Raw genomic sequence first — 27,557 nt, 5'->3', positions numbered from 1 at the left:
CCTGCTAGAAGTGAAGAATTGATCCCTAAGCACAAAGCCAAGACTAGCTTTGAGCCCCCAAAAGAAAACCCAAGTGGACAGTGGTTGAAATCTGGTTTAACAGTACAGTAAAGAATATGCTAGATTTTATCCCTCAGTCCATTGAAAATTAATAATAATAGTATAACACTTATATTTAGCAAATGTGAACATGGTGCAGTGTTCCTATATTGGTAATTAGCTGAACAATTTCTGATATTGCTACCATAAAGACAGCAGCATTGTTTAACTTTTCTTCATTAAAAAGAAAAATCTAGGCATAAATTTGCTCGTGCAGAATATATGTATACAAGCCTGCTGCTATTTGTTAGAAAAAATATGACTTTATGTTTTGTGAATTTAATCAGGCATGTAATCTCTTTTAAGTCCTCACAAAGCTTTGTAAGGGAGGATTTATCATTTTATTGTTTCTAAAAATACAACTGTGGAAATAACTATGTATTTAATCCATTTGTAAGTACGAATGGTTTTATACATTATGGTTAATTGAGATACCAAAAGTCATCTTCAAAGTAATTAACTCTCATGATAAGATAGGAGGGAAGAAGGAAAACATTTTTTCAATGCCTCTTTGCATCAAGCAGTACGCTGGCCCTTCTCATATAGTGGGTCCTGATTTGCATATGATTTTAGTTCCAGGAAGAGAATTCCTTTCTGGCCATCACCTTCAAAGAAAATTGTTTCAATCCTGTATTCCAGGAGGAAATTGCTGCCTATCATCAAACAGGAAACACACTAATCATGGCATAGTTGGTCTTTCCTTCTTACCTTCCTTTCTTCCTTCTTTCCTTGTTTCCTTTTTTAAAGCAGTCAGCTAACAGAGTGCCTTAATAAAGGAAATACACATGAAATAACAGGAAATATTTTAATTTTCCTTGTTTATTTTAATTACATCACAGTTAGCTAATGGGTCTGATTTAATGAGTCAAAGGAAGGTTTCCTGGCCCTTAAATATTCTCCCACAGAGCCTAAAATGAAAATATCAGCTCTCCAAATCTTTACCTAAAAACCTCCTTTTCATCTGCTCATGTCCTGGAGAAGGGTAAGAAAAGGCTCCATCTCCTGGGTACCTCTGGGGTCTTACATCAGTCTCCTCTCTCCTTGGAGAGCCTGCAATTGTCAATGAATAATGTACCATAACAATGGAGGGGAAGAATAATTTATAGAGGAAATCTTGGCCTGTTTGATCCTTTTATCAAGTATACAGCCAAAATCAAGTAGTTTTCTTTTATTAAACCACTCTAATTTAGCTGTGTCATACTGTTTTTCCAAAACAATGTTTTTTTTTTACTTTTTCCCTTCCTTCTTACTTTCCTCCTTTCTTTCTTTGTTTCTTTCTTCTTCCTTTCATCTTTCTTATTTCTTTTCTTTCTCTTTCTTTTTTCTCTATTTTCTTTTTCCTTATTTTATTTTTATTTTTAGCTGGGGGAACCATATATAATGCCAGGGATCACACCTAGATCAGTCACATGTCAGGTCTTACACACTACATTATCTCTTTTTATTTTTTAAGCCTGAGGATAGGCTGGTTTTGCAGATTTAAATTAAAACTCATGGAGTCATCTTTAACAGGTTGTTTTTTTTTTGCCACATAAAGACTTTTTTCAAAATACTTATCTATGAAATACAGATTATTTTAATAGAAAAATTTAATGGTTGAGATTCTGTGGTTTATAGTATTGTTAGCCTGGTTTCTCCTATTAAAATATAGGTTAGGATTACTAGTATAAATACAAGCATGAGAAACCTCTGTGTAGAAAAAAACACTGTAGTATAATTTGAAAGAAAGACTTACCCAAAGATTAGAGAAAGAGGAAGAGACAGAGAGTTTTATCTCCTTCAATATATTTATTTAGGGCTTTCCCTAACTAGTGGATCATCAGCTCACTCAGTGTTCGGAGATGTTCTCCAAATTGCTCTCATTTATTCTCTTCTTCAGTTGTTGTTAGCAATGTCAGAAAGAAGTCTTTTAAAGCTACCTGGTAATTGGCTGAAGGGCACAGTCCAGGTTAGATTCTTTTCTAGTCTTTCTGGGAGATTATGTTAACAAGGGATGTGGAGACCTCATATGCCCTCTTCTGCAGCTGTCTTTCTCCCAACCATGCTAGAAACTTGAAAGCCTATTTACGGCACAAGAAAAGTGTTTTTCCTGTGCAAAGAGAGAGGTCACAGAGAGAAGAGACGTTCTCAACAATCATGATCTTAACTGTGAAGGCGAGAACAGGGGGCACCTGCCTAGGATGCTAAGGAAAACATAAATCTGCCTGAGCTGGCATCACCGTCTGCGGGAAATGTTAGGAAATGCATTTGGCTTTAAAGCATGATCGGGGAACACGGGGCCTGTGTTCCACTGACAACTGTCCGATGATTCGTAGGTACTTACCAGTTTAAAACCCCAGAATCTTCTCCACCGGGTACGCCCATTGGCAGAATTAAAGCCAGCGATGTGGACATTGGGGTCAACGCAGAGCTTGAGTACAGCATTACTGAGGGCGAGGGGCTGGACATGTTCGACGTGGTCACCGACCAGGACACCCAGGAAGGGATCATACGGGTCAAGAAGGTAATGGCTTTTGCCCAAACCCCACAAATGGGCTCCTTGGCTTTCCTCTGCTTGCCAAGTCAACAGAAACTTCAGAGGCCTGCTAGGTTCTTTTCCTCATTTTTCCTTAAAGCATCTGCCTGATTTCATGGTGATTTCTTCTGGCTTTTAGAAATGCTGCAGAATTGTATGCCTTCATACGTTGCCTGCTTTTAACAAAGCTTTATTAAGGTATTTGGAGGCAAGGAAAGAGAACACTGGGCAGAGTACTTGTCCTGAAGGAGGCTGATCCGTGCTGTTCAATGCCTCACACAACAGATGGCCGCCCCCCAAAAATGATAGGAATAGTCCCTGAGCACAGAGCCCAGGAGTAAGCCCCAAGCACCACCAGTGTGGCCCCAAGAAACAAATGCATGTTTATTAAGAGTCTCCTACCTATATAGTGTGTATTTGAGGCATTTAAAGTAAATATTTAATTAAAAAACAAATATCAGTGCCTAACTGTTCTGGAAGTAGAATGTCACCTTTAACAGGATTCTGCACTCTCATAAAACCACCATCCTTGGACCTGAGCAATAGCACAGCAAGTAGGACATTTGCCGTGCACACAGCAGACTCAAGTTCGATCCCCGACATCCCATATGGTCCATAAAGCCTGCCAGGAGTAGTTTCTGAGTGCAGACCCAGGAGAAACTCCAGAGTGCTGCCAGATGTGGCCCAAAAACCAAAAAACAAAAAAAATTCCATCCTGAGACCAAAAAGATAGTAGGAGGGATAAGACACTCACCTTTCATAGTATGTACCTGAGTTTGATGTCAGGCACTACATATGGTTCAGCCCAAGAACTTAGGTGTGACCTCTAAGCATGTAGCCAGCAGTAAATCCTTAGCACCATCAGATTTGATCCAAGACAAAAAAAATTTCATTGTGGGAGGGTGGGGAGACAGTGGAAAAGAAACAAATACAAAAAAAAAAAGAAACAAATACATACACCATCGTTATTAAACAACAAATTTCCAGTGAATGCTTTGAAGTCCAAGTATCATACAGTGATTTAAAAGACCTGAATTTGGGAAGCTATTTGAGGATCCCTAAACTCAGCAACTATGAGTTCCTTCACTAGTTATTGGAACATAGTAATTACAAAAGAAAAAAAGTTTTTATATTCTAAATTCTCATTTCCCCCTAATTGCTTACTTACTCTGTATCCTCCTCAAATAAAATACCACAAAGCAGCATGAAAATGTGTGAAAAGCATTAAGCCAATAAAAATCAATAATCTCCATGCTTCGAAGTCAACAATATATTAATTCTGGCTATATTTTTTAATGATTTTCCTTCTCTCGTGTCTGGTGTAATATTTTCTCCCTGAGATCGCTGTTGTTTTCTGGTAAATATGAGCACAGGTGGATAAAAATGACAAGGAACTTTTTTCTTTAGTGTTGGGTTACAGATCTTAATATCCAGAATCACCATAAAACATATCTAAGTGACACTCAGACTGATGTTTTATACTCTAATATCATTAAGGTGCCCATTAGTGTGCATTAACCTTTTTAATTTTCTTGGTGCCTTATCAGATTCAAGCTGAAATTTTGCCTCGCTGACTAAATCACATTGGCTATAGTCTTGATTAATTGTGTTTCTAGTGAGCCTTGTCATATTATCATCTAAAACTCCAAGTCAGCAAGAAGCATTGGGCTTCTGCATGTCTCACAAGTAGAGATCCGGTTCCTAAAGACCTCTGACAACAACGATCACTACTACTACTTTCCCTGGCAAGTAATTAGCTCAGTGCCACCAACATCAGGATATTGTTTTGGAATATTTCATCATGTTAGGTCAAAAAGAGAAAAATTAAGTTCCATTGATTTTTATCTAAATGAGTAAGTAGAAATCCGGAGACAACAATTAGATTCTCATTCTCTCTATTCTATGGATCAACTAGTGGGGTGAAGGTGGTTGAAGTAGAGTTCGTCATCTCCATGTGTGGATGTTCTGGCTTAATGATCCACCTGCGGCCCAGATTCTGGCAAATGTATATCCTCAAGTGCTCAATTCTTTGGTGAGGGCCTTCCCTGAAGTGCTCAGGGGGTGCTAAGGACCACTCCCAGAAATATTTGCCCAAGCCCAGCCAGACTTAGCCAATGAGATGGTATTGAGGCCCAATGATTCTGGGCACTGCCGGGACCACTCCTAGCAATGCTTAGGGAAACATGCAGAGCCAGGGGTCGCTTGGATGACAAGGATGTGCATCAATCCTCTGAGCTCAATCCTTTGGCTCCTCCCACAAAGGAAGGGCTCAGTTAAAATGTAATCACAGGGAAAAGAGGGATGGCGCAGCGGTAGGGGGTTTGAATGCACGCTGCTGACTGCGGTTCGATCTCCCGGCATCCCATATGGTCCCCCAAGCCAGGAGCAATTTCTGAGTGCATAGCCAGGAATAACCACTGAGCATCACCGGGTGTGGCCCAAACAAACAAAAAAAAGTATAATTACAGCTGACAGAATCCCTTGAACTGACAAAATTCCTTGAAACTCTCCCATCTTTCATGAATAAACAGAAAGCACACCCTCCCTCTACAAATGAGCTGAGGTTAATAACAAACCTTCTTGGACCCTTCTAACACCTCAGAAGGAGGGCAGTATCACCCACTTTGGGAAACACTGAAAATAGTGACCAAGTTTCCTAGTACCTACCCTCTGATCAATGAAAAGAATTGTTTAGTGTCTGTAACAGGTTCCCTGCCTAACACTTGAGAGCTCCGAATCACTTTCAAGGTTACAGTGAGCATGTTTTCAACCAAATTCTTAACAGCACTATGTTGACTCTGTCCTTTGCCCTTTCTCAATACTTCATTTCTGTGCAGAGATTTCTCAAAGCAATATGCTCACATTCCCCTATTGATGATTTGCATGAAAGAGGTGGTGTTTTCCCTAGCTCAGCTACTTTAAATGCATCTGTTTCTTCTCCCTCCTTCAAGCTCTTGGACTTTGAAAAAAAGAAAATATACAACCTCAAAGTGGAAGCCTCCAATCCTCATGTGGAACCCCGCTTTTTCTACTTGGGTCCGTTCAAAGATTCCGCCACTGTTAGAATCATGGTGGAGGATGTGGATGAGCCTCCCGTCTTTAGCAAACTGGCCTATATCCTACAGATAAGAGAAGATGCTCAGATCAACACGACCCTTGGCTCCGTCTCAGCCCAAGACCCGGATGCTGCCAGGAATCCTGTCAAGTAAGTGTGATTCTGTGACTTGTTTCTTTCAGAAATTTGACATTCAAATATTTGTCTATGGGTTAGAAAAAAATGAATGGGGTCAGAGAGACAATACAAGAGTAAAGGCACTTCCATTACGACACATCTGATCCTGGTTTGATTCCCTGGGGCCACCTATAGTCCCTCTAGCATCGGCAGGAGTCACTCCTGAGCTCAGAGCCTGGACTAGCTATTAAGCTTCACTGAGTATTGCCCAAACTGCTTCTCAACTCCCCTGAAAAGAAAGAAAAATTGAGTCTTTTTTATTTAATTATACAGTTATGTCTTCCTGAAAAATTACTGTAAATAACACCTTTACTCTCCTTGCTTAATATAAACATCAGTTTAGCAGCAGCATAAACCTAAAAACCACAAATCAGTGTTGGGGGGAGAAGGAGAGAAGAAAAAAGAAAGCAAAAAAACTCTAAGGAGTTCACTGCTTACAGAGGGCATTCTGAAACCAAATGGCCTTGAGTGTTTTACACTCTTGGTTTTGTCAGAGAAAGCACTGGGATTTTTAACAAATAAGGCACTGCTCTTGAGAGCCTGTTTTTCATGTGTGGACGAACCTATCATACAACACTTAGAAGCAGAATTATGCTCTATTGGGATGTGTAATTTTTTTCTTTTGCAGATGAGAATAGAAACAAGAACTGTTTTATGATCTATGCCTGTAGAGTACTGGGAAATTAATAGAGCTGAACCCAAATTTATTCTGTGTAAGCAAGCTCTATTTTCCCTGGACTCTCCTTACTCACTCTCAGATGTAAATCAGCTTGCAAGAAAGCCTTATTGTGCTTTGGGACCAGGAATACTCCATGTTCTAGACTCTTTTTATGAAAAACCTAGAGTTAACCAGATTCCAGCCTTTAGCCTAGAGCTTCATTGACTAGATGAGCCAAGTGTCAAGTGAGAATAGCATTGGGTAACCTCTTCTCTAGGACAAAAGTAGGCAGAGTGAGTGACTAGATGACAATGATAATGAGGGAAAGAGTGCCTGTCCCAAAGACAGGCAAGGGGAAGAAAAGCGGGTGACATTGGTGGCAGGAAAGTTGCATTGGTTAAGGGTTATTCTATGACTGAAACCAAATTCAGTCATTTTATGACTAAAACTTAACTACAAACATTTCAGTAACCATGGTGACTAAATAAAGTTTTTTTTCCTGGCTTTTGTGCCACACTTGGCAGCACTCCAGAGTTACTCCTGGGTCAGAGCTCAGAAATCGCTCCTGGCTTGGGGAACCATATGGGATGCTGGGATCAAACCCAGGTCTGTCCTGGGTCAGCTCCGTGCAAGACAAATACCTTACCACTGTGCTTCCACTCTGGACCCAAGAAATTATTTTTAAAAAATGAAAAGAAATATGGGAAAAATAAAAATTTTCAAAAATAAATCCACATGTTACTACATACATACACACACACACACACACACACACACACACACACACAATGTCAATCCACATTTAAACCCAATGTCAATCCAAATATAAGTCCACAAATGTAAACCCATAGAAAGTCTCACAGGACACAGGCCATGAGGCATGCATGACCTAGGCTTCCAGGGAGACTGCAGAAAGCAGCTCCAGGCCCTGATCTCATGGCACTTACATGCCAACTGGTGCAGAAAGAAACCAGCTTTCTAATGTGTTCACTGAAATAAATTGTAAGCAGTGAGATTGAAGAAGCAGAGGGTTGGCTGTGCAGTTATCTATAGAAAGTAGAGTTAGACTTGGCTTTGTGGATAAGAAGAATTTTTTTTTTTTTTTTTTTTTTTGTGGTTTTTGGGTCACACCCGGCAGTGCTCAGGGGTTATTCCTGGCTCCAGGCTCAGAAATTGCTCCTGGCAGGCACGGGGGACCATATGGGATGCCGGGATTCGAACCGATGACCTCCTGCATGAAAGGCAAAGGCCTTACCTCCATGCTATCTCTCCGGCCCCGGATAAGAAGAATTTTAAGTTTTAATGAAGAGACGAACCTTGCTGATGTCCAGGAGGAAAAAATGTTCCAGGAAGAGGGAAGGAAAGGCAAGGTCTGATCCCAGAGCTTGCTTGCCATGTGGAAGCAATAGAAGCAAGGAGGCCTGTGTAGCTTGAAGAGTAAGCGGGGGAGTAGGATGTAATAAGGGGGCGGCAAGACAGAGACAAGAAGTGAACATCAAACAGGTTTCTGTATTTGCAGATCAAAGCTGAAGATCGGGAGGGAAGGTGGGTCAGGAAGAATGTGGATAGAAGAAAATTCTGAGACAAATGGCTAGGGGAAGCGGACACTGGTGGAGGTTGTGGTGTTGAAACAGTATGTGTGAAACCCTGGTATAAAACATTGTGAATAACTCTGATGGGAAATTATTTTTAAATAGGTCAATAAAAATAGAATTTAGAGGCCAGAATGGTGGTGCAGCATCAGGTATTTGCCTTGCACGCAGCTGACCCAGGACAGATAGCAATTTGATCCCCCGGCATTCCATATGGTCCTCCAAGCCAGGAGCGATTTCTGAGCACATAGCCAGGAGTAACCCCTGAGCGTCACTGGGTGTGACCTAAAAACCAAAAAAAAAATAAAATAAAATAAATAAATAACCAAACTAATTTAATGGAATTTTGTATTGTTAATTTGGGGGCCACACCTGCTGATGTTTAGGGATTACTCCTGGCTCTGCACTTAGGGTCTATCCTGAAAACTCAGGGTTCTCAGGGACCAACCATATGGGATGCCATGGATCAAACCCATGTCAACCACCTTCAAGGAAAGCACCCTACTACTGTGGTAGCTCTCAACCCTGTATTAAATGAAATTTAAAAATAATCATTTGAAAGCCCAGAGCATAGGAAGAAGAGGGTGGGAAAGGAAAGAGATTAATGAGGGGGAGTAAAAAGAGGCAGCTGGGAAGTAATGGGAATGGGGTGGGTCCTCGGTATGTCATCGAATGTAGATGTGGCCTACACATTATCTAAAATACAGAGCCAACAGCACTTGTAAGCAGGACCTTCAAACTTCAATAAGCAACCTTAAAATGTGCCAAAGACAGGCTGGGGGTGGGAGGGAACTTCTGGGGACACTGGTAGAGGAAAGTTGACACTAGTGGTGGAATTGGAATTGTAATACTGTATACCTAAAACTCAACTATAAATAACTTTGTAAATCATGGTGACTTCATTTAGCAAAATGTTAATAATTTAAGGTTGAAAAATATGTCATTTCTTTACATGGCTGAAACCCAACCACAAACATGTTTGTAATCAAGGTATTTAAATAAAATATTAAAAAAAGAAAAATATGTCATTTTCTAACTCTTTAAATCATTAAATCCTTTGACTTGAAATCAGCAAGTCTCACATCCAAAACACTAAACAACTGGTTTACTTTTGGGAAGTTATTTTAATTCACTGAGAATATGGAATCTGTTGTATTATCTGTTTACTGGTTGATCTAGATTAGATGGTAGTCAGCTAAAGTAATCACATTTGAGTTCTAAGGATAAAATATCCCTTTATATACATTTAATATTACTAATGCAAGGCAAGCACCTTAACTCCTGAACATCTCTCTGACCCCAACACAAATAATTTTAAGTACTGTCACAACTGTTCTCTCACTTGGATTTTCTTCTAGCTGCTTTTATAAGCCAATGTCAAGAACAATTAAAAGTGTTAATGTGAGTCAGTGAGATAGAACAGGGGTTGAGGCATTGACCTTGTGAGCAGCCAACCCCAGTTTGATCTCCAGAATGGCACGGCCCCTCCCATCCCAGCACTGCCAAGAGCAACCTCTGCACACAGAGTAAGGAGTAGTTGCTGCACACTGCCAGGTATGCAGCCCACAGTCCCCTTGCCCCTCTCAGGACCCTCCAAAATGAAAGTGTTATGGCTGAAATTGTATAAATTGGAGCTTTGGTTACCTCTTATAGGCCAACATGTTTTCAACTTAAACCAACAGTGTCTGATTTAGTGATTTAGGGAGTCTTGTTAAGTCCATTTTACTTTTTTTATACTAAATATCAGCTTACCTACTGTATGGTTTTATGTTTTATCAAAGGATGTAGTAGCTGACAAACTGTAAGCTGATTTTGAAGTTCTATCTTGTCAGTTTTCCCTTGGTACATAGAGGTTCCAGATATAACAACAGATTAGATAAACATACACAATAATAGCATTTATATTATTTTATATTATAATATATTATAGTATATTTATGTTAGAAAATGAATCTGACATCAAGAAAGTACTCCCATACATAGTTTTGTTATTTAAGGCATAATTATCAACAATAAGGTTCTAGACTACACAATTAAAACTAGAAAATTAGATGCATTACTGTGGTCCCATAAACATTTATTTATTATTATTAAAGATACAAGTCTTTAGTTCATTTATCACATAAAAGAAAATTCTTTCAAAACTTTATCATAAATAACTTTTGATTTCTAACTATCTTATGAAATATCGCTGAGTACATATTATGAAAAATATACTTGCAAACACTTCTTTGCTGGGCAACATATCTTCTTGACTTAAAGATACATTAGAAGACAAATTATTGACTCATGGAATACAATAAAAATTTAGGAACAAAAAGAAAGAGCTACCTAGCAGACTGCTCAGCTATAATCATAGTAGGATTGGTTATCATGTTCCTTATCAGTTATGATTAAAATTATTGTGTCTAGGTGGCAAATAGTCTGCTCTAAATTGAAAATATTAAAAAAAAATCAGTAAGACTTTGAATGGAAGCATCTTTCCTAAATAATGTAGGAATCTTAGATTTCTAATTAATGTTTTAATCTCTCCATTAAAATAAGCAAGATATATTCAACTTAGCTATTTTCTGAATAGCTTTCTCTTTAAAATCAAAAGCAGGAGCTGGAGATACAGTACAGCATGTAGGGCACTTGTCTTACAGGAGTGATTTCTGAGCACAGAGCCAGATGTAAGCCCTAAGCAGCACTGGGTGTAGTCCCCAAAACAAACAAATAAATAAGAATTTGAGAGAGAATACAGAGGTTATTTATACTTTACCTTGCATGCAACCAGCCCAGGTTTGATCCCTAATAATACATAGTACTCCAAGCACCAGTGGAATTGACCTTCAGGATTAGCCCCTGAACTTCATCAGATGTGGCCCCAAAATATAATTAATTAATTAATTAAAAAATTTCTTTGAACTAAATTCCTCACTCCATACTGTTTATATAATGGCTTGATAGGGAAATGTGATTACTATAAAATAAGAGCAGAAAATTGAGTCATAGGCAAAAACCAATTACCACTGAACAGAATTATAATAATCTGTAAAAGCAAAAGGCAGGGGCTCAGAAAGATAGCATGGAGGTAAGGTGTTTGCCTTGCATACAGAAGGATGGTGGTTCGAATTCTGGCATCCCATATGGCCCCCGAAACTGCTGGGAGCGATTTCTGAGTGTAGAGCCAGGAGTAGCCCCTGAGCGCTGCTGGGTGTGACCCAAAAACCAAAAAAATAAATAAATAAATAAATAAATAAAAGGTAGAACACATTAAACTTGACTTTTATGAGAAAAAAAGTTATTTTTATATTTATTAACAATTTTATGAAGGTTATAAATATTGGTTTTGTTTTGATAACTATGTGCTACACATATTTATTATTTACAAATTAAGAATGAAGAAAGTGAGGCCAGAGGTAATACTGAGGGAAGAGCATTTGCCTTGCATGAGTTCAATTCTCAAATCCCATGTTCCCCAAGCTCACCAGAAGTAATTTTAGAGTGATTCAGGAGTAATTCTGAGCATTGCCAAGGTGTGGCTCTAAGACAAAACAAAACAAAAACAAACAAAAAACAATGAAGAAGGATGTTCAAGCAAATTTAATGTAATTAAGTTCTTTCTTTGTTTTGTTTGTTTTTCTTTTTGGCTTTTTGGGTCACACCCAGCAGCGCTCAGGGGTTACTCCTGGCTCTACACTCAGATATCACTCCTTGCAGGCTCGGGGGACCATATGGGATGCTGGGACTTGAACCACTGTCCTGCATGCAAGGCAAACGCCCTACCTCCATGCTATCTCTATTTAAATAAACCTTGTATTCTTTTTTTTTTTTTTTTTGGTTTTTCGGGCTACTCCCATTTGATGCTCAGGAGTTACTCCTGGCTAAGCGCTCAGAAATTGCTCCTGGCTTGGGGGTACCATATGGGACGCTGGGGGATAGAACCGCAGTCCTTCCTTGGCTAGCGCTTGCAAGGCAGACACCTTACCTCTAGCGCCACCTCGCCGGCTAAACCTTGTATTCTTAATAAATATGGGTTATGACATAAATGACAAAAAAAACCGCTTAATATGTTTCAACACTTTTAATAATAAGATTTTACATTTAGTTAAGTTGCAAATAATTTCCTAACCAAAACTAGTTTTTAAATTGTGTAAGCCAAGTTGAAATCCATAGTGAATTTCATTAATTTCTTTAAAATTCAGTTGAAATAGCTTACAATAACGGAGACTCTATTTTACTTGGACCTCCCACTAAATAATAAAAATATTTTGTGAATATAAAATATGTTCCTTATTATAACTCATTAGTTACATGTTAAAACAGTAATTAATTGAAATCATCTTGAGCATGGTGCTTTATAGCAAATTAGTAACAAGGGTTTATTTTTAATTAATGTATTCATAATAATTCCACATGCATATGACTAGTCAAATATTTCTAAGTTAACATCTTAAAAGCTTCTACCATAAAATAAATTTTGAGAATTCAGCACAACAGTTTTTGTTGCTGTTCCTAATGGCCTTAATATGTAAGAACTTCTGAGTTTCTCACTCCTGCTTCCTCACAAACAATGTACACATTTTCTTATGTAGATATTCCAAAAATCTAGTAATAGAGTTATAAAGAAGAACATACTTCCCAGTATCTAATTTTCTATCATCTACTTCAGTGCTTAAAACATTGCCCTCCTCTAGTTTGGGGGGAGCAGTGCTCAGCTCTTACTCCTTGCTTTATGATTGGGTATCACACCTCATGGTGCTTGTGGGACCATCTGCAGTTCAGCCAGGTGCAAAGCAAACACCCCACCCACGGTACTCTGACTCCAGCCTTTCTCTGCTTTCTAAATAGCCTCTTGGTCTCATGGTTTTGTTTTGTCTTTTGTTTTGTGTGTGTGTGTGTGTGTGTGTGTGTGTGTGTGTGTGTGTGTGTGTGTGTGTGTGTTTTGGCTGTTTCAATTCTCCCACCCCTCTATTGAATGTATTTAGTAAGTTTCTACTCTGCTGTCAATCTCTTCTCATTCCTCTGGGATCTGTTCACTGATTTGCAAAATAATTTGTCCTTTATGTTTAACTATTTTTTATTGGACATTCTCCTCCTAGACAAACAAACAGGAAACAGAGATGTCCATCCAAAATTTTATCTTTAATTTCAGACCAAATATCTTCTCCCCGTTTTTTTTTCTGTTTTGTTTTGTTTTGTTTTTGTTTTTGTTTTTGTTTTTGTTTTTGTTTTTTTTTTGAGCAACCCAGTTTTAACATACTGGTACCAAACCTGGAGTTGTCATTGTCTTTAAATCCAGTTCTTCATTTTCTTGGAACAGTCATATTGTCCAAATATTCCCCTTTTTTTGGGGGGGGTGAGGGTTTGAGACACTCAGCAGCACTCAAAGTTTATACCTGGCTCTGTGCTCAGAAATCGCTCCTAGCAGGCTCAGGGAACCATATGGGATGCCATGGATTGAACTAGGGTCAGTCCGGGTTGGCTGCGTGCAAGCAAATGCCTTACCACTGTGTTATAGCTCCGGCTCCTCAAAGCATTCTCTTTAAGTCAACCAGTGATAATGCTCAATGGGAATTATAGTGTGATACTTGCTCCCCTACTAAAAGTCTACTGGCAAATTCATGTACACTTAGACTAAATTCTGACCATGGCTAGTTCATCCTTATATCTCTCCCCAAGCTTATGTCCTAGCTCCCTCTCCTACAGCCACACACAGCCATCTATTTATTTTTAAGCACAATGACTTAAATATGAATAGGAGCCAGGGAGTTAGTACTGGGGTGAAGACACTTGCCTAGCATGTGCCTTCAATTCACAGCACCACATGATCTCCTAGTTACAGCCAAGAGTTAGCACTGCTGAGTGTGACCTAAAAAAATAAAATAAAATAGAAGTAAATAAAAATTAGCTAATAACCCTATTTTATGACACAAACTTATGCTCTAAGTTCACACAAACCTGAATTAAACTATAACAATTATTAACATCACTTGATCCAAATTGCATGTACAAGAATACTTTTAAAACCAGAAAAATGGCTCAACGGCTGAGCACATGCTTGGCATGCAGGAGACCCAGGTTCAATTTCCAACACCAGGTAGTCCCTGAGCAGCATCAGGAGTGAGCCTCAAGTACTGAACTGAAAGTAGCCTAGAAACACCCTCCTCATCTACTAAATAACTTTTATGTTGATGCTAACCATGTAGCATGTCTAGTGTGTTAATTATTAAGACCACAGTGGTAATGAATATCTCTGAATGCTTCATTTAACATAAAGTTATAGATACTCAAATATACATAACCCAAGTAGGAAGAAAATTCCATGAAACATATATTCTGAGAATAATTTTTGAATGTGAGAACAGCACAGAGCAAAAGGTCCAGACCACTCCTTTTTAAACTCTACCCTGCCTTTTTAGGTATTCCGTTGATCGACACACAGACATGGACAGAATATTCAACATTGATTCTGGAAATGGCTCCATTTTTACATCAAAACTTCTTGACCGTGAATCAGTGCTGTGGCACAATATTACAGTGATAGCAACAGAGATCAGTAAGTGCAATCTCATGTTTCTGATGTTGTCAACTTATGGGGGTGTGGGGGGTTTGTCTCCCAGAGGACAGGTGAGGCACTGCTAAAACTCATCATCACATATTGTCAGCCCTCTTGACACAGACTGAGGGCAAGAGTCCTGAAATGCTTTGCAGTAATATTCCTTCCAGGCTTGCATTGGTTCATACATAAATGCAGAGGTTTTCCTAAGAGTGGCATTTTCACAGTTTGAAAACAATAAAATAAAAGTGCATATCTCAATAGAGGTTGAACTGATACATGTTGGATTTGACTCACAAAAGCTTCTCCTTCACAATGTTTTGGAAAAACTTGCCAAAGAAGTAGATTCACATTCAGATATTGTAGTGGGGGAGAAAGAACAAGTGTATTCAAACCTATAAATGTTATTTAGAAATCTTGGCTCTTCGTCTTCCAGCTTTCTACTGAATTTCTATTTTAAAAGCATTAAATAATTTAATTATAACATTTTTACAGAAAAACAAATAATTCTGTTAAAAAGACTTTATAACTATAGAATCTTACCTTTTCTATGATAATATGAACATTTTTACAAAGTAATTATTTTATGTGTTATCTTTAGTTATATACTTACATAATATCTATAAAATATTTATACACTTGTTATCTGTTATATATAATATATAAGTTACATAATATATAATATCTTATATCTATTACTTTATAAAATAATATACATATTATTTTATAAAATTTTGTTTGTTTGTTTTGGGGCCACACCCGACGTTGCTCAGGGGTTACTCCTGGCTGTCTGCTCAGAAATAGCTCCTGGCAGGCACAAGGGACCATATGGGACACGGGGATTCGAACAAACCACCTTTGGTCCTTGATCAGCTGCTTGCAATGCAAACACTGCTGTGCTATCTTTCCGGGCCCTTTATAAAATAATTATATGTGTGTATCTTTATAGATTATTTCCATATTATATATCTATATTTTTATCTAAACAATACATTATAATTATGCTTTTTATATGTTATATATAGTAATTTTATATAACACATAGTATTTATTATTTTATAAAAATAATATAAATATTATTTTATCGTGAATTCCATAAATTTTAAGGCAAAGGAAAAACAGTAGCCAAAAAGCAGGTGCAGTGCTGCTGCACAGTAAAATTATATAATGCAAGCACAACATGTAGGCTTGAGTACCTCAAGGCAAAGAATCTTTAAAATAACATTTAAATGTTTAAAAATAGGCTTCTAAAATATAATTCAGGTTTTAGGTTTTCATTTTAAAAGATTTAAACATATTTATCTCATCTGGTATGAATTATTCCATGTTAATGCTATATTTCTCTAATATTCTTTGTCACCATCCCTCATGAGATTTGAAGTGTCTAAAAGACATTGAGTAGAATAATAAAAAAAATGCAATATAGACAGTGTGAACCATCGCTTTCTGATAGTGAGAAAAGCTCATTATAAATTTGTTAGTTAAAATTTGCCCTTCGGAATTTATGTGAAAGAAGACTATGGTGGATACCAACTTCAGAGCATACTAAGTTGCTATAAAATTATTTAAAGATAGGAACCATTTTTATAACATCGTAACATCATATTTTTAACTAAGACCTTTCATCAGTAGTTTCAGCTTTATGCCTAAGAATTCCTGTTTTCATTCCTGTTTGTATTGTTTACATAATGTTTGAGAGTGTTCATAATCATTCTCTATAGCTTTAAGTTTAGAAGAATCGTGTGGGCAAAATTTTTGATGACAAGAAACTTAGGAGCCATATTGTCCAAACTTATTAAAGGTTATCGATAGCTATGACAGAAGCCAAGAGCTTTTATACAATTAGCTCCATCTCATCCTTAGATACTCCCATCACTGTTTTTTCCCCTTACAAGTCCGATGTTTTGACATGACTCCATCCTGCTCAATTCATGCCTCTGTGCTAAAGGCATCTTCTCTGAGAAGCATCATCCATGGATGAATTCTGATCATCCATTCTAAGTACTGTCTTCCTTCTGCCTCCAGCTCCTTGTCCTGGTTTAATTTCCTCCTAACATGTACTAGCTGACAGACATGTATGTCATTCATTTGCCACCTCCCTATTAAAACCAAGCTCCAAGAATCAAGATCTGTGCTAAGTCCCCTGCACTCAAAATAGTATTGGGCATTTCTTAAAGTATTATATGCTCAGTAAATACTTATAAGTGAATGAATATTTATAAGCCTAGGAATGATATAAATGAAAAAAGTTGAGATAAGCGATCTCACTCCTCTGATTCTTGGACCAGATATCTGACTTCCCCACAAAAACAGAAAATGATCATGGAAGACGACCCAAATACTTGACTTATCTCTGGACTTTATCACTGTCTCTGCTCCATCACTATCCTAAATTAACAGTCTGGGCTTTAGAATCAGACAAATCCAAGTTTGAGTCTAAGCTCCATAGTGTCTTGGGAAGATGAATAAAGGACCTTACTTCTCCATGCCTCAGTTTCCTCATCATAAAATGAAGGAAATAATTATATTTTAAAAGTTTGTAAGCCTTAACCAAAAAGATAAACAAAATGCTTAGCACCAAGCCTTAAATTATAAAACTAAAACCAATCCCAACCATTTATCATCCTTCTTTTATCCATTATCTTCCTATCTGCCTGCTTCTATTATATGTACTCTAAAAAAAGTGCCTGTGTATTTTACTTATTTTCTGTTACAAAGAGATGCCTTTTATGTATGCAAGAAGCTTGGTTTCCTAGATATTTCCATCTAGCTAATCCAACTCCAACTTCACCAAACAATCTAATTCTGCCTTGTGGTCTGTCACTACTGTGCCACATCATGCCCTGTGGTAGGTGCCTTGGGGAATCTGTGATGAATGAGAAAGGACTGAGTGTTGTCTAAAGAGGAATCAGAGATCAACATACAAATGTCTTCCTTTCTTTGGGGCATGTTTCAGATAACCCAAAGCAAAGCAGCAGAGTACCTCTATATATTAAAGTCCTTGATGTCAATGACAATGCCCCGGAATTTGCTGAATTCTATGAAACTTTTGTCTGTGAAAAAGCAAAAGCAGATCAGGTGAGTTTCATAAGACAATAAATTTATTTAGATGGATTAATTTAGACCGTTTAGTCATTCAGATGATGAAGATAGAACTAGCTGAAGGCTAGACTTGAACTATCAATGAAGTGAATGCTAACTGAACTAATACTTCTAGGAACCAGGGTGAAAGTTAACTTGCTTAAGACAACAATTTATTTTTAATAACCTGATAGGTTTGACTCTAAATCAGTCTTCATGGTGTAATTTTGGAGCCACACTAACAATGCTCAGGGTTATCCTGCTCTATATTCAGGAACCACTCCTGGAGGTGATTGAGGAACCAGATAGGATGCCAGAGATCAAACCCAGGTTGGCTGTGTTACAGGCAAACAGCCCACCTGCTGTCCTATTATTCAAGGCCAAATCAGTTTTAAGTTTTCATTAAAGTAGGTAAGTCTCATGGCTGGAGAGATAGTACAGTAGGTAAGATGCTTACCTTGTTTGCAGTTGACCCAGTACCATATACGAGGGCCTGCCAAGAGCGATTCTTGACAGAGCCCAGGAGAAGGCCCTGAGCATAGCTGGGTGTGGCCCCAAAACATAAACAAATAGATGAGTCTCATTTTATTGGTGAGCAGATCATTTAGATCACCCTATGTGGTGGAAAGTAATAACTAGAACCTATTTTACAGTTGCCTGTAATTCGTAGTTTTGCTTATTTACGTTGCCCATCTGTCCAAGTAATATAAATTCATGAATGTTTCCCCATTGCACACATTTGCTCCCACCTGAAATAGGTCTTTTCTGCCAATGATATAAACATTATGTTACAGTTCGTCAAAATAGAAGTGCACTATTAAAATACAAGTTAAAGTGGGAAGCTGGAATCGCGTGTTTTATAAACAGATTTTCTTTTTCTGCTTTTTTGGCTCTTTGATGGCATCTGGAGATGCCAAGATGCTTTCCCGGTCGAGCTGGCTGTCCAAGTCGTGCCTGCATATCTCAGTTGCAGTGTTGTCATAGATTTCTGTGAGATTGGGGAGCTTAGCCTCCCTCCAGGACACTTCTCAACCAGGACCATGTCCCCAACCCCAATGCAGAGAATGCCTGGGATGCGTAATGTCACAAGAAAGAAGGTGTTAGTGGAATCTGGTGAAAGAGGCCAGAGCAATGCTGACCCTCACACAGGGCAGACCCTTCCTATCAAGCATGATGCCAGCCCATGAGTCTAAGGGATTCACTGAAATCACTCCAAAAGCACTCTTGCCTTTTTTTTTTTTTTTTTTTTTTAATTAAAAGAGCAGTCAAAGACAGGAGTCAGAGAACAGCAGCTAGGACATTTGTCTTGCGTCTTGCAAAAAGCCAACTGGGGTTCAGTCCAGAATTCATATGATATGGTCTGAGCACTGCCAGAAGTTAATTTCTGCATGCAGAGTCAGGAGTAAACCCCTGAACATTGCCAAAAGTGTGTCCCCCAATCTACAAAAATAAATCGATAAAAATAAAAACACGTAAGGCAAGGGAGTCAGAAATTTTTAAGTGAGCAAGACTGTGGTTTTGATTTTAGCTGATTCAGATCCTGCGAGCTGTTGACAAGGACGATCCTTACAGCGGACACCAATTCGCCTTCTCTCTGGCCCCCGAAGCAGTCAGTGGCTCCAACTTTACTATTCGAGACAACAAAGGTAAAAGGGATCCTTCCTTCCCTATCTTCCTTCACCTTCCCTGCCTCTGGCTTTGTGTGCACAGGTCCCTAAGTCTCTATCACAACTGGTCCCACCAGCCTGGTCACCTCTCTGCTCTCTGATTGCAGACAACACGGCGGGCATCTGGACCCGCAGGAATGGCTATAACCGACATGAGATGAGCACCTATCTTCTGCCCGTGGTCATCTCGGACAACGACTACCCAGTCCAAAGCAGCACGGGGACAGTCACCGTCAAAGTGTGCGCGTGTGACCACCAGGGCAACATGCAGTCGTGCCACGCCGAAGCGCTCGTGCAACCCACGGGGCTGAGCACAGGGGCACTAGTGGCCATCCTCCTGTGCATCATCACCTTGTTAGGTAAACAGCTGCTCCCCATCCACTCTCCAACCTTCCCCCCCCCACCCACCCCCCACCCCCCACACACACATCCCTTTTCTGGCACACAGCATGGTCTAGGTGAGTAGGGTTTGCAGGTTTGAGAGTGGATGTTGGCCAACGCCTTGGGCATAACACTGGCTTTGGGAAACTCATGTGAAACTTGCCTACTGGGTAAATCCTTGGACTCAAAGAGTGTCTTGTCTATCACGCTGGGAAGGAACTTCTGAGAAATGTGGGGGTCATATAAATATGCCTTTTTCAATTCCTGCATTGTTTAATATTTAATCTGGCAAATGTTGTTCAATTTTAAACAGTGAAAATCATTCTGCCTGGAGTAGATGGTGAAAGCCCTTTGAACAAAGGTGAAGTTTAAAAAGCCACGAAAAGTGGACTTGATGTCTTTTTCTCTTCTCGTGTAAGAAAATAAGGAGCTACAAAGTTATCTTTAACCCAGCAAACATATTTTGATCCAACATTTTAATAAGAGCCTTCTTAGCATTCATCTCTGATGGTCAAACACATGCTATTATTTGTCAGGCTCTCAATAATCACTGCTGTGATGAAGAAAATAAATCAGGCCCAAAGGAATTAATGTGAGAAAAGGGAAAATTCAGATCTAACAATGAGTTCAGTGAGTTTTGACTCCCAGAGAATTCGGCACAGAAATGGAGCTAGACAGCTGCCCTCGCCCCCATATTGTGAACTAAAAAATAAAATCAGATGTTAGCTAAAGCAAACTGTGCAGCAGTAAAAGTAAGGTTTGTGAACCTTGATGTGGGAAAGGGAAAGTATAAAACTTAAAATTAGCCTAGATTATACAATAGTGAGGGGGCTCTCTTCAAATGCTGATAACATAGTGCCTTAAGGAATGGCATTGAAGAGAAAACCAGCATTTCTCCAAGAAGAGAATGCCCAGGGATCCCTGCTCCAGAGCTTCACAGTCTAGACCAACTTAGCTAATTATAACAGAAGCCTTGAAACGCAAGATGAGAACTGTGATTCTCTTTGTCAACTAAGATATGGAGCAAGTATTTTAGGCGAGGAGGAAGAATAAAAACTGACAATATGCAAATACAAATCAGTGTTTTCAACAGTGTAAGTCTGTAAAAATTTGGGAAGAGAAGGATATGAATATTTTTTTACCCAAAAAAATGTATTTTTTAGAAGGGCTGGATTGACAGGGCTCTTCCCAGGTAGAATTCCAATAACTCCTGAAGTCTATAGGAGAATCAACCTTTATTTACAGAAGCCATCTCCCTTTTTCTCACTGTCTCCCTCTTTCCTTTCTTCCAATCATCTCCTTCAATTCCCTCTCCAGAACCATTTTCCAGAGAGTTCATTGTCTCCTAACTTGCCTGAATTCTTCCCACAGCTTGTTTCCAGAATTCCATGCCTAATTTTTTAAAGGGAAAAAAATTAGATTTAATCTTTAGTAATCCCACCTCATGGGCAAGATGTCTTGTACCTGTCATCTCACTTAATCCTCAGAATCATCTGGTTTATATTTATCAGCATTTTTTCAGGGCTCCAAGATATGAGATCACAGAGCCAAGTGTCACTGTTTAAGGTGGCACAACTTCATTCTCAGCCCAGGTCTTCACCTCCCACCTTGATGCTTCCAAGTTCATTCCATGTAGGGCACCTTCCACGTTGAAAAAGAACCCGAGGGCCCGGAGAGATAGCACAGCGGTGTTTGCCTTGCAAACAGCCGATCTAGGACCAAAGGTGGTTGGTTCGAATCCCGGTGTCCCATATGGTCCCCCCGTGCCTGCCAGGAGCTATTTCTGAGCAGACAGCCAGGAGTAACCCCTGAGCATCGCCGGGTGTGGCCCAAAAACCAAAAAAAAAAAATGCTAATTCCAACAAACACTCATCAATGTATAAGTCACTGTAACCCAGCAATAAACTAAAAGAATTTCTAAAAAAAAAAAAAAAGAAAGAAAGAAAGAAAAAGAACCCGAGTGAAATTTGAGATGATGTAGGCTGGGGAGATAGGAAAATATTCCCTTGCACATATTCAACCATAGTTTGACCCCTAGCACCATCTATGATCCCCTAAAGACAGCCAGAAGTGATGCCTTTGCACAGAGCCTGGAGTAAGTCCTAAGAACTACTGGGGTGGCCCCAAAATAAGAAAAAAAATCAGAAAATGGAAGTGGAAGCAAAACCCAAGGAAAATCATGTCAATATAGAAGAGATTCTGAAAGGTGAAATTATCTTAGTGAACTCTTATTTGATAGTAAATGCTTCATTAGTAGCTAGTTTTATGATGGATTTTAGCCCAAAATTTGTTCATAACATCACCACTATCATTATTTCCCCAAAATGTTCCTGCTCTCCTTGGACCCCACCACCACAGTAGGAAGAATGAGAGGTTAAGGTCCTGAGAAAATCATCTCATCAGTACATTCTCATCTCATTGAGCTCACATTTTTATTTTTCTCTCCTGAGCAAAGACATCTCTATGGTCTAATGTAGTCTCAAATGCTGGTTCAAGTATGCATTGTGCCAATAAATTATAGGGGACAATAGTTGTAGGAGAATCAAGTGGTGATGAAATTGCCCTCAAGCCCTACCAAATGGGCCCTCTCTCAACTACCTTTTGACCTATGAAAGGACTAAAGACATAGGTAACATAAGGGAAGCGTTAGAGGTGGTGCCTGCTTTCTTGTCTTATAAAATGAAACTACCCCATGTGCATTAGCATTTAATTCCTTGAAAAATGGAGGCTTGAATCTAGTTTCAATTTTCCAAAACCATCATTACATTTGACCTTCTGTCAGAAATGTCATGGGTCACACTGGGAACAATGTACAAGATAGACTATGAACAGTCCTTGGTTCAAAGTTTTGTCATTTTCCTCCCAGACACACCATACCCCATGGTGAGTGAAGGTGGGTGAAAGTCTTCAGCCTACATGACATGACCCTCCACGCTCTTTTCTTTCCCCTCTGTTCCACCCACAGAGCCTTCCAGCTCTGTGGAATTCCACAGAGTTAACAAACTCCAGACACATGTCCTCTCCGCCAGCTTTCTACTAGCAATTTCTTCTCTACAAAGCTCTCACTCCATCCATAGCACCTCCTGTCTTGATTAGCTTCTTTCTTGTCTCTAATGTCACTTTATCAATGATTCTCCCCTTTAATAAGCAAAGCCCCTCAAATGAGAGGTAAACCTCATTCTGCTCTACTTCTGCTTGATTTCATTATAATTATCGCCTTTTAATAATTTCTTTATTATTGTTTCTTCTCTCTCCATCCACTGACACTGTCATCCATCACCACCATCCCACCAACAAAAATCTTGAGCAGTTGTTTGTTTCTAACATTATTAATACTATTAACATTTAAATGTTTGATAGATATGTAAGGGTGTGTACATTATTATATAGGTAGAGATAGCCACCAATAGCTATTATTCTGTAATGATTTTGGCAAATATTCAAGTTGTACAGCTCATTAAAAAGGGACCATGTTATTTATAGGTGAGAGATTATGGAGTCATTACTAGTGCTTTCTGTAATAACTCCCTGGACAAAACCATTTTTAACAATGTACTACTTTCTGCCCAAGATAACTGGGTTTTTCTTTAAGCTGTGGCTGTTTATATTTTCTCAGCCATATATCTATATTGGTAGGTGTTTTTCTCCTGGCAGCTAGGTCTGTGCCATTCAACCATTTGTAAAGAAACTTCAGGAATTATTTAAACATAATTTTTGTTTTCTCACTAATTTGAAAGGCAAAGAAAGTTAAAAAAAAAAAAAAACTTGGCAACAAAATTACAGAACATGAACCTTTAAGTTTTAAGTTCCCAGGTAACTATGTTTGTTTGGCTTCCCAAAAAGGAGGGGAAATGGTTTAAGATAATTTCTTCATGTGCAGTCTTGCATGCCCTTCAAACTGCTCATCTTGAAGTCCAAAATGGTTTTCTGAGTTCTAACCGGGCCTCTCTAGGTATTACCTGCAGTGCTATTTCCTTATGCGTAAGAAAGGTATGCAAGCATCTCTACTTTGGGTTTTAAACTTTTACACTTCTCTCAAGAAAGGGGAAAAAAAAAAAAAAAAAGAAAGCATAGTGCAAAAGTTATTTTAGATGTGAAGTTATGCAAAGCCTTCAACACATCCCTGAAGGTGCCAGCCTTGTGCTTGTAAGCAGATTCAGAGCATTTTAAGTGTTCAGCATAATTGGCACTCTGGCTGTGTAAGTCAAGTCACTGTGGTGAAACTTGGGGAAAGGGGCCAGGGGACGGGAATTGTATTAAACATTTCCTTGTCCTGAAACTAGTTTGCCAATGCAAAGCAAACACACACATAGATGTGTGTTGTATTATATATAATGTATATATTTTATATTCATACTAAATATATATGTATATGTAAATATATACATATCTGTGTGTATATACATATACATACATACGAAGTAGGGACGATATTTTGATCCTCCCTTTAAATGGGAACTTTTCTTTTTGTGAATAATTTTGTAAATCATAATGGTTTATTTTTTAATTATCTTTATTTAAACACCGTGATCACAAACATGACTATAGTTGAGTTTTAGTCACAAAAAGAACACCCCCTCTTCACCAGTGCAACATTCCCACCACCAGTGCAACCCATATTCCATCACCCACACTCCCTGCCTTTATTCCAGACAGGCAATTCTACTTCTCTCACTCATTAACATTGTCATGGTACTTGTTAGTGTTCAATTAGCAACTCCTGATGGGATCCGGGTTGATCCCAGGCATCCATCCCGAAAGCTCCACTCTGAGCCTGCAATTTGCACAACTATAGACTTCTGGGGCCTCACCAGTTGTACCCGGTAACCTTCATTGAAACACTTGACTTGCAGCCAAAAGGGTGATCCAACCCAACCGGGGACACTACCTAAGATCCCTGCATCTCCCCCTTTACAGGAGTTGGAGGGAGGGGTGATCCCCAATCCAAACCCAACCAGACCCTTCCCCACACTCCCACACATCCTCCCCGGGGACTGGGCCTCAGTCTGAGCCGCCGGTTCACCCCCATTCCTTTTCCCTTGTGTCCCCAGTGACCGTGGTGCTGTTCGCCGCCCTCCGGCGACAGCGCAAGAAGGAGCCCCTGATCATCTCCAAAGAGGACATTCGCGACAACATCGTGAGCTACAACGACGAGGGCGGCGGCGAGGAGGACACGCAGGCCTTCGACATCGGCACCTTGCGCAACCCCGAGGCCATCGAGGACAGCAAACTGCGCCGGGACATCGTCCCCGAGGCCCTGTTCCTCCCGCGACGGACTCCGGCCGCCGCCGCCTCTCGGGACAACACGGACGTCCGAGACTTCATCGCGCAGAGGCTGCAGGAGAACGACGCGGACCCCACGGCGCCGCCCTACGACTCCTTGGCCACCTACGCCTACGAGGGCACCGGCTCGGTGGCCGAGTCCCTGAGCTCGCTCGAGTCGCTCACCACCGACGGCGACCAGGACTACGACTACCTGAGCGACTGGGGCCCGCGCTTCAAGAAGCTCGCCGACATGTACGGCGGCGGGGACAGCGACAAGGAGTCCTAATGGGTTGCCTTTCTTTCTTTCCTTTCTTCTTTGTTCTTCTTCCCTGTTGCTGCGTCTGTGCGAGTGACTCTGTCTCCAGTGCTCCCGTCGTCGAGGGGGGTCTCAAGTCTCCTGGCTGCAGTCGTGTGCATTCGATGTCAGAGCCGGTTTTTGTTTTTTTTGCTAGGACACTTTTCTCTCCGAGCTTCCAAGATTCTTGGCAAAGAATTTATTTTTTAGTGCCAACCCCCATAGAACCCGGTGCCAGCCCCCCACCTCCCCATCTCCAGGGCTCATACTGGAGTGAGGGAGGTGCAGCCTTTCTCGCCCACACCCTGGTTCTCACACCCCATCCCAGGCCTACCTGCCTGGTCTTTTTGGTTTTGTTTTTGTTTTTTCTTTCCTCCCTGCTACATGGGTGGCAGTTTAGCTCTGTTCCATGTATGTCACTTGCTCCTGGGATGAGGGTTCTGTGCTTTCAGGATGAAAGAAATCTAAATAAATTGCCATCAAATCACACAGGAGTTGGGCGTGGGGGGGGTGGGGATGACCCCTGGGAAGGTATTCCTGGAAGATCAGCTCACAAAGAGACCAGAACTCTGTATAGGGGGATGTGTTTCTGCAACAAGAAATTAAGAGAGTCTTCCTTGCCCATCCTTATGGTTCTTCAAGAATTCTTTTTCTTTTCTTTTTTTTTTTTTTGCACCTAGGACTACTTTAAAACGACATCGGATTCATCCCTGTGCCTTCTTTAGGAACAGAAGGCAGTTCAAACAACCCAACCTCCAGGGCTGGAGCATGCCTTGGCACAGGACCAGCCCGGGTTTGATCCCGGATTTCCCATAGGGTCCCCGGAGCACCAACCCGAGGGATCCTTGAGTGCAGAGTCAGAAGTAACTCTTGAGCACCGCCAGGTGTGACCAAAACAATAAACAAAAACCACTCTCTTCCCTCCCCCAGATATATATTATTCCTTGCCACTAACTTATAATTTATTCTATATTAGATATGTCAAAGTTTTTCCTTACACTGTATACAGGGAAAAGGGAAAACAGCTAATAATGTTTTTTTTTATAAAGTTATTGACATACTTTTTAAGTTTGAGCCATCAAGTGGATTGTGGATCATTTAAGATTATGCCTGCTGTTGAGAGGCGAATTACAAACAAGTTGTAATACTTAAAATAGTTCTCGAAGGAACGTTTCTGAGACAAAAATTTAACTCCTTGTTCATAGTTGTCAATATTATTCTAATATACTTGAAAATAGCAGTATGAAGTACATTGACTCATGTTCTTCAGACACTTTCTACACAGTTAAATTGCATTAGCAAAAGCAGATTAAGTAAAACTCAAATCCCACCCTCGCAGTTGAATGGGGAGGTAAGAGACAACCACTTGACCTTGGTACACTGTCCTTTATATTCAGAAACTCTAAATTTATGTAAGAAGCTAGGACATAGATTATGGAAGTCTACATATTAGATGTTTGGGAGATGTTTGTTCAGGGAAAAGGAATTCCCTTCAAGAGTGCTTGAGATTGAATTAAAATGATAGTTGATTTTCAAAACAGTAACCTTTTCATTGCTTTAATTCTTTTTCTTGGCATCCCCGCCATCCTCATCTCTGAAGTACTGAAAAAGTATGATATCAAACTATGACAGAAAAGTAATGTATAACCCATCCGATCTGTTCTTTCTCTAATTATGCAATTAGCCTCGTAGTTATTATCCAGAGGACCCAACTGAACTGAGCTAATCCTTTTGGCAAGTTGAAATCATTTATTTCCTATGACTGTTCTAATGATTTCTATCATTAGAATCTTACATTGTGCAGTCATCAGAAATTTCCAAAGTACTGTTATGAAAATATCCCTGTTTTTTGAAAATCTTTTTTTTATAAAAGGTCTTGGTGTATATATGATATGTACTTAAGAATATGCTGACTTCAATTATTAGTCTTAGGGATTTATTTTCAATTAGTGTTAATTTTCTACAGATAATCTTCGTGTCATTTCCACTTGGGGGGTACTGTCACATCAACACATATTTTTATCTGGAAATATACTATTGTTTAGTTGTGTATTAAATGGGCCTATTACCCAAGAAGTAAGGATAGTATCTTTCAAATAAAAGAAATGTAGTCTTATGAATCACTGAATTAGAGTGAAAAAATGTTACAGTCATATTTTATCATGTGTTTCCTGAATGGTCTCCTATCTTGTAATGGATTTCCCTGTAAACCAGCAAGTATTTCATGCTTG

General features: G+C 39.5%; 1 protein-coding gene across 1 annotated transcript in view; it reads left to right on the top strand.

The window, feature by feature from the left end:
• Positions 1-25,410, top strand: part of CDH6 (cadherin 6) — a 163,571-nt gene extending 138,161 nt beyond the window's left edge. The window contains exons 6-12 of the mRNA XM_049768603.1: positions 2,415-2,602; positions 5,566-5,819; positions 14,501-14,637; positions 17,594-17,715; positions 19,247-19,364; positions 19,493-19,744; positions 24,818-25,410. Coding sequence (XP_049624560.1) covers positions 2,415-2,602; positions 5,566-5,819; positions 14,501-14,637; positions 17,594-17,715; positions 19,247-19,364; positions 19,493-19,744; positions 24,818-25,317 — 1,571 coding nt within the window. The 3' untranslated portion in view covers positions 25,318-25,410. The remainder of the gene's footprint in view (positions 1-2,414; positions 2,603-5,565; positions 5,820-14,500; positions 14,638-17,593; positions 17,716-19,246; positions 19,365-19,492; positions 19,745-24,817) is intronic.
• Positions 25,411-27,557: the final 2,147 nt, after the last annotated feature.

This window comes from Suncus etruscus, chromosome 2 (assembly GCF_024139225.1).
Source record: "Suncus etruscus isolate mSunEtr1 chromosome 2, mSunEtr1.pri.cur, whole genome shotgun sequence".
NCBI classification, from domain to species: Eukaryota; Metazoa; Chordata; class Mammalia; order Eulipotyphla; family Soricidae; genus Suncus; species Suncus etruscus.
This window is presented reverse-complemented; position numbering and strand designations above follow the sequence as displayed.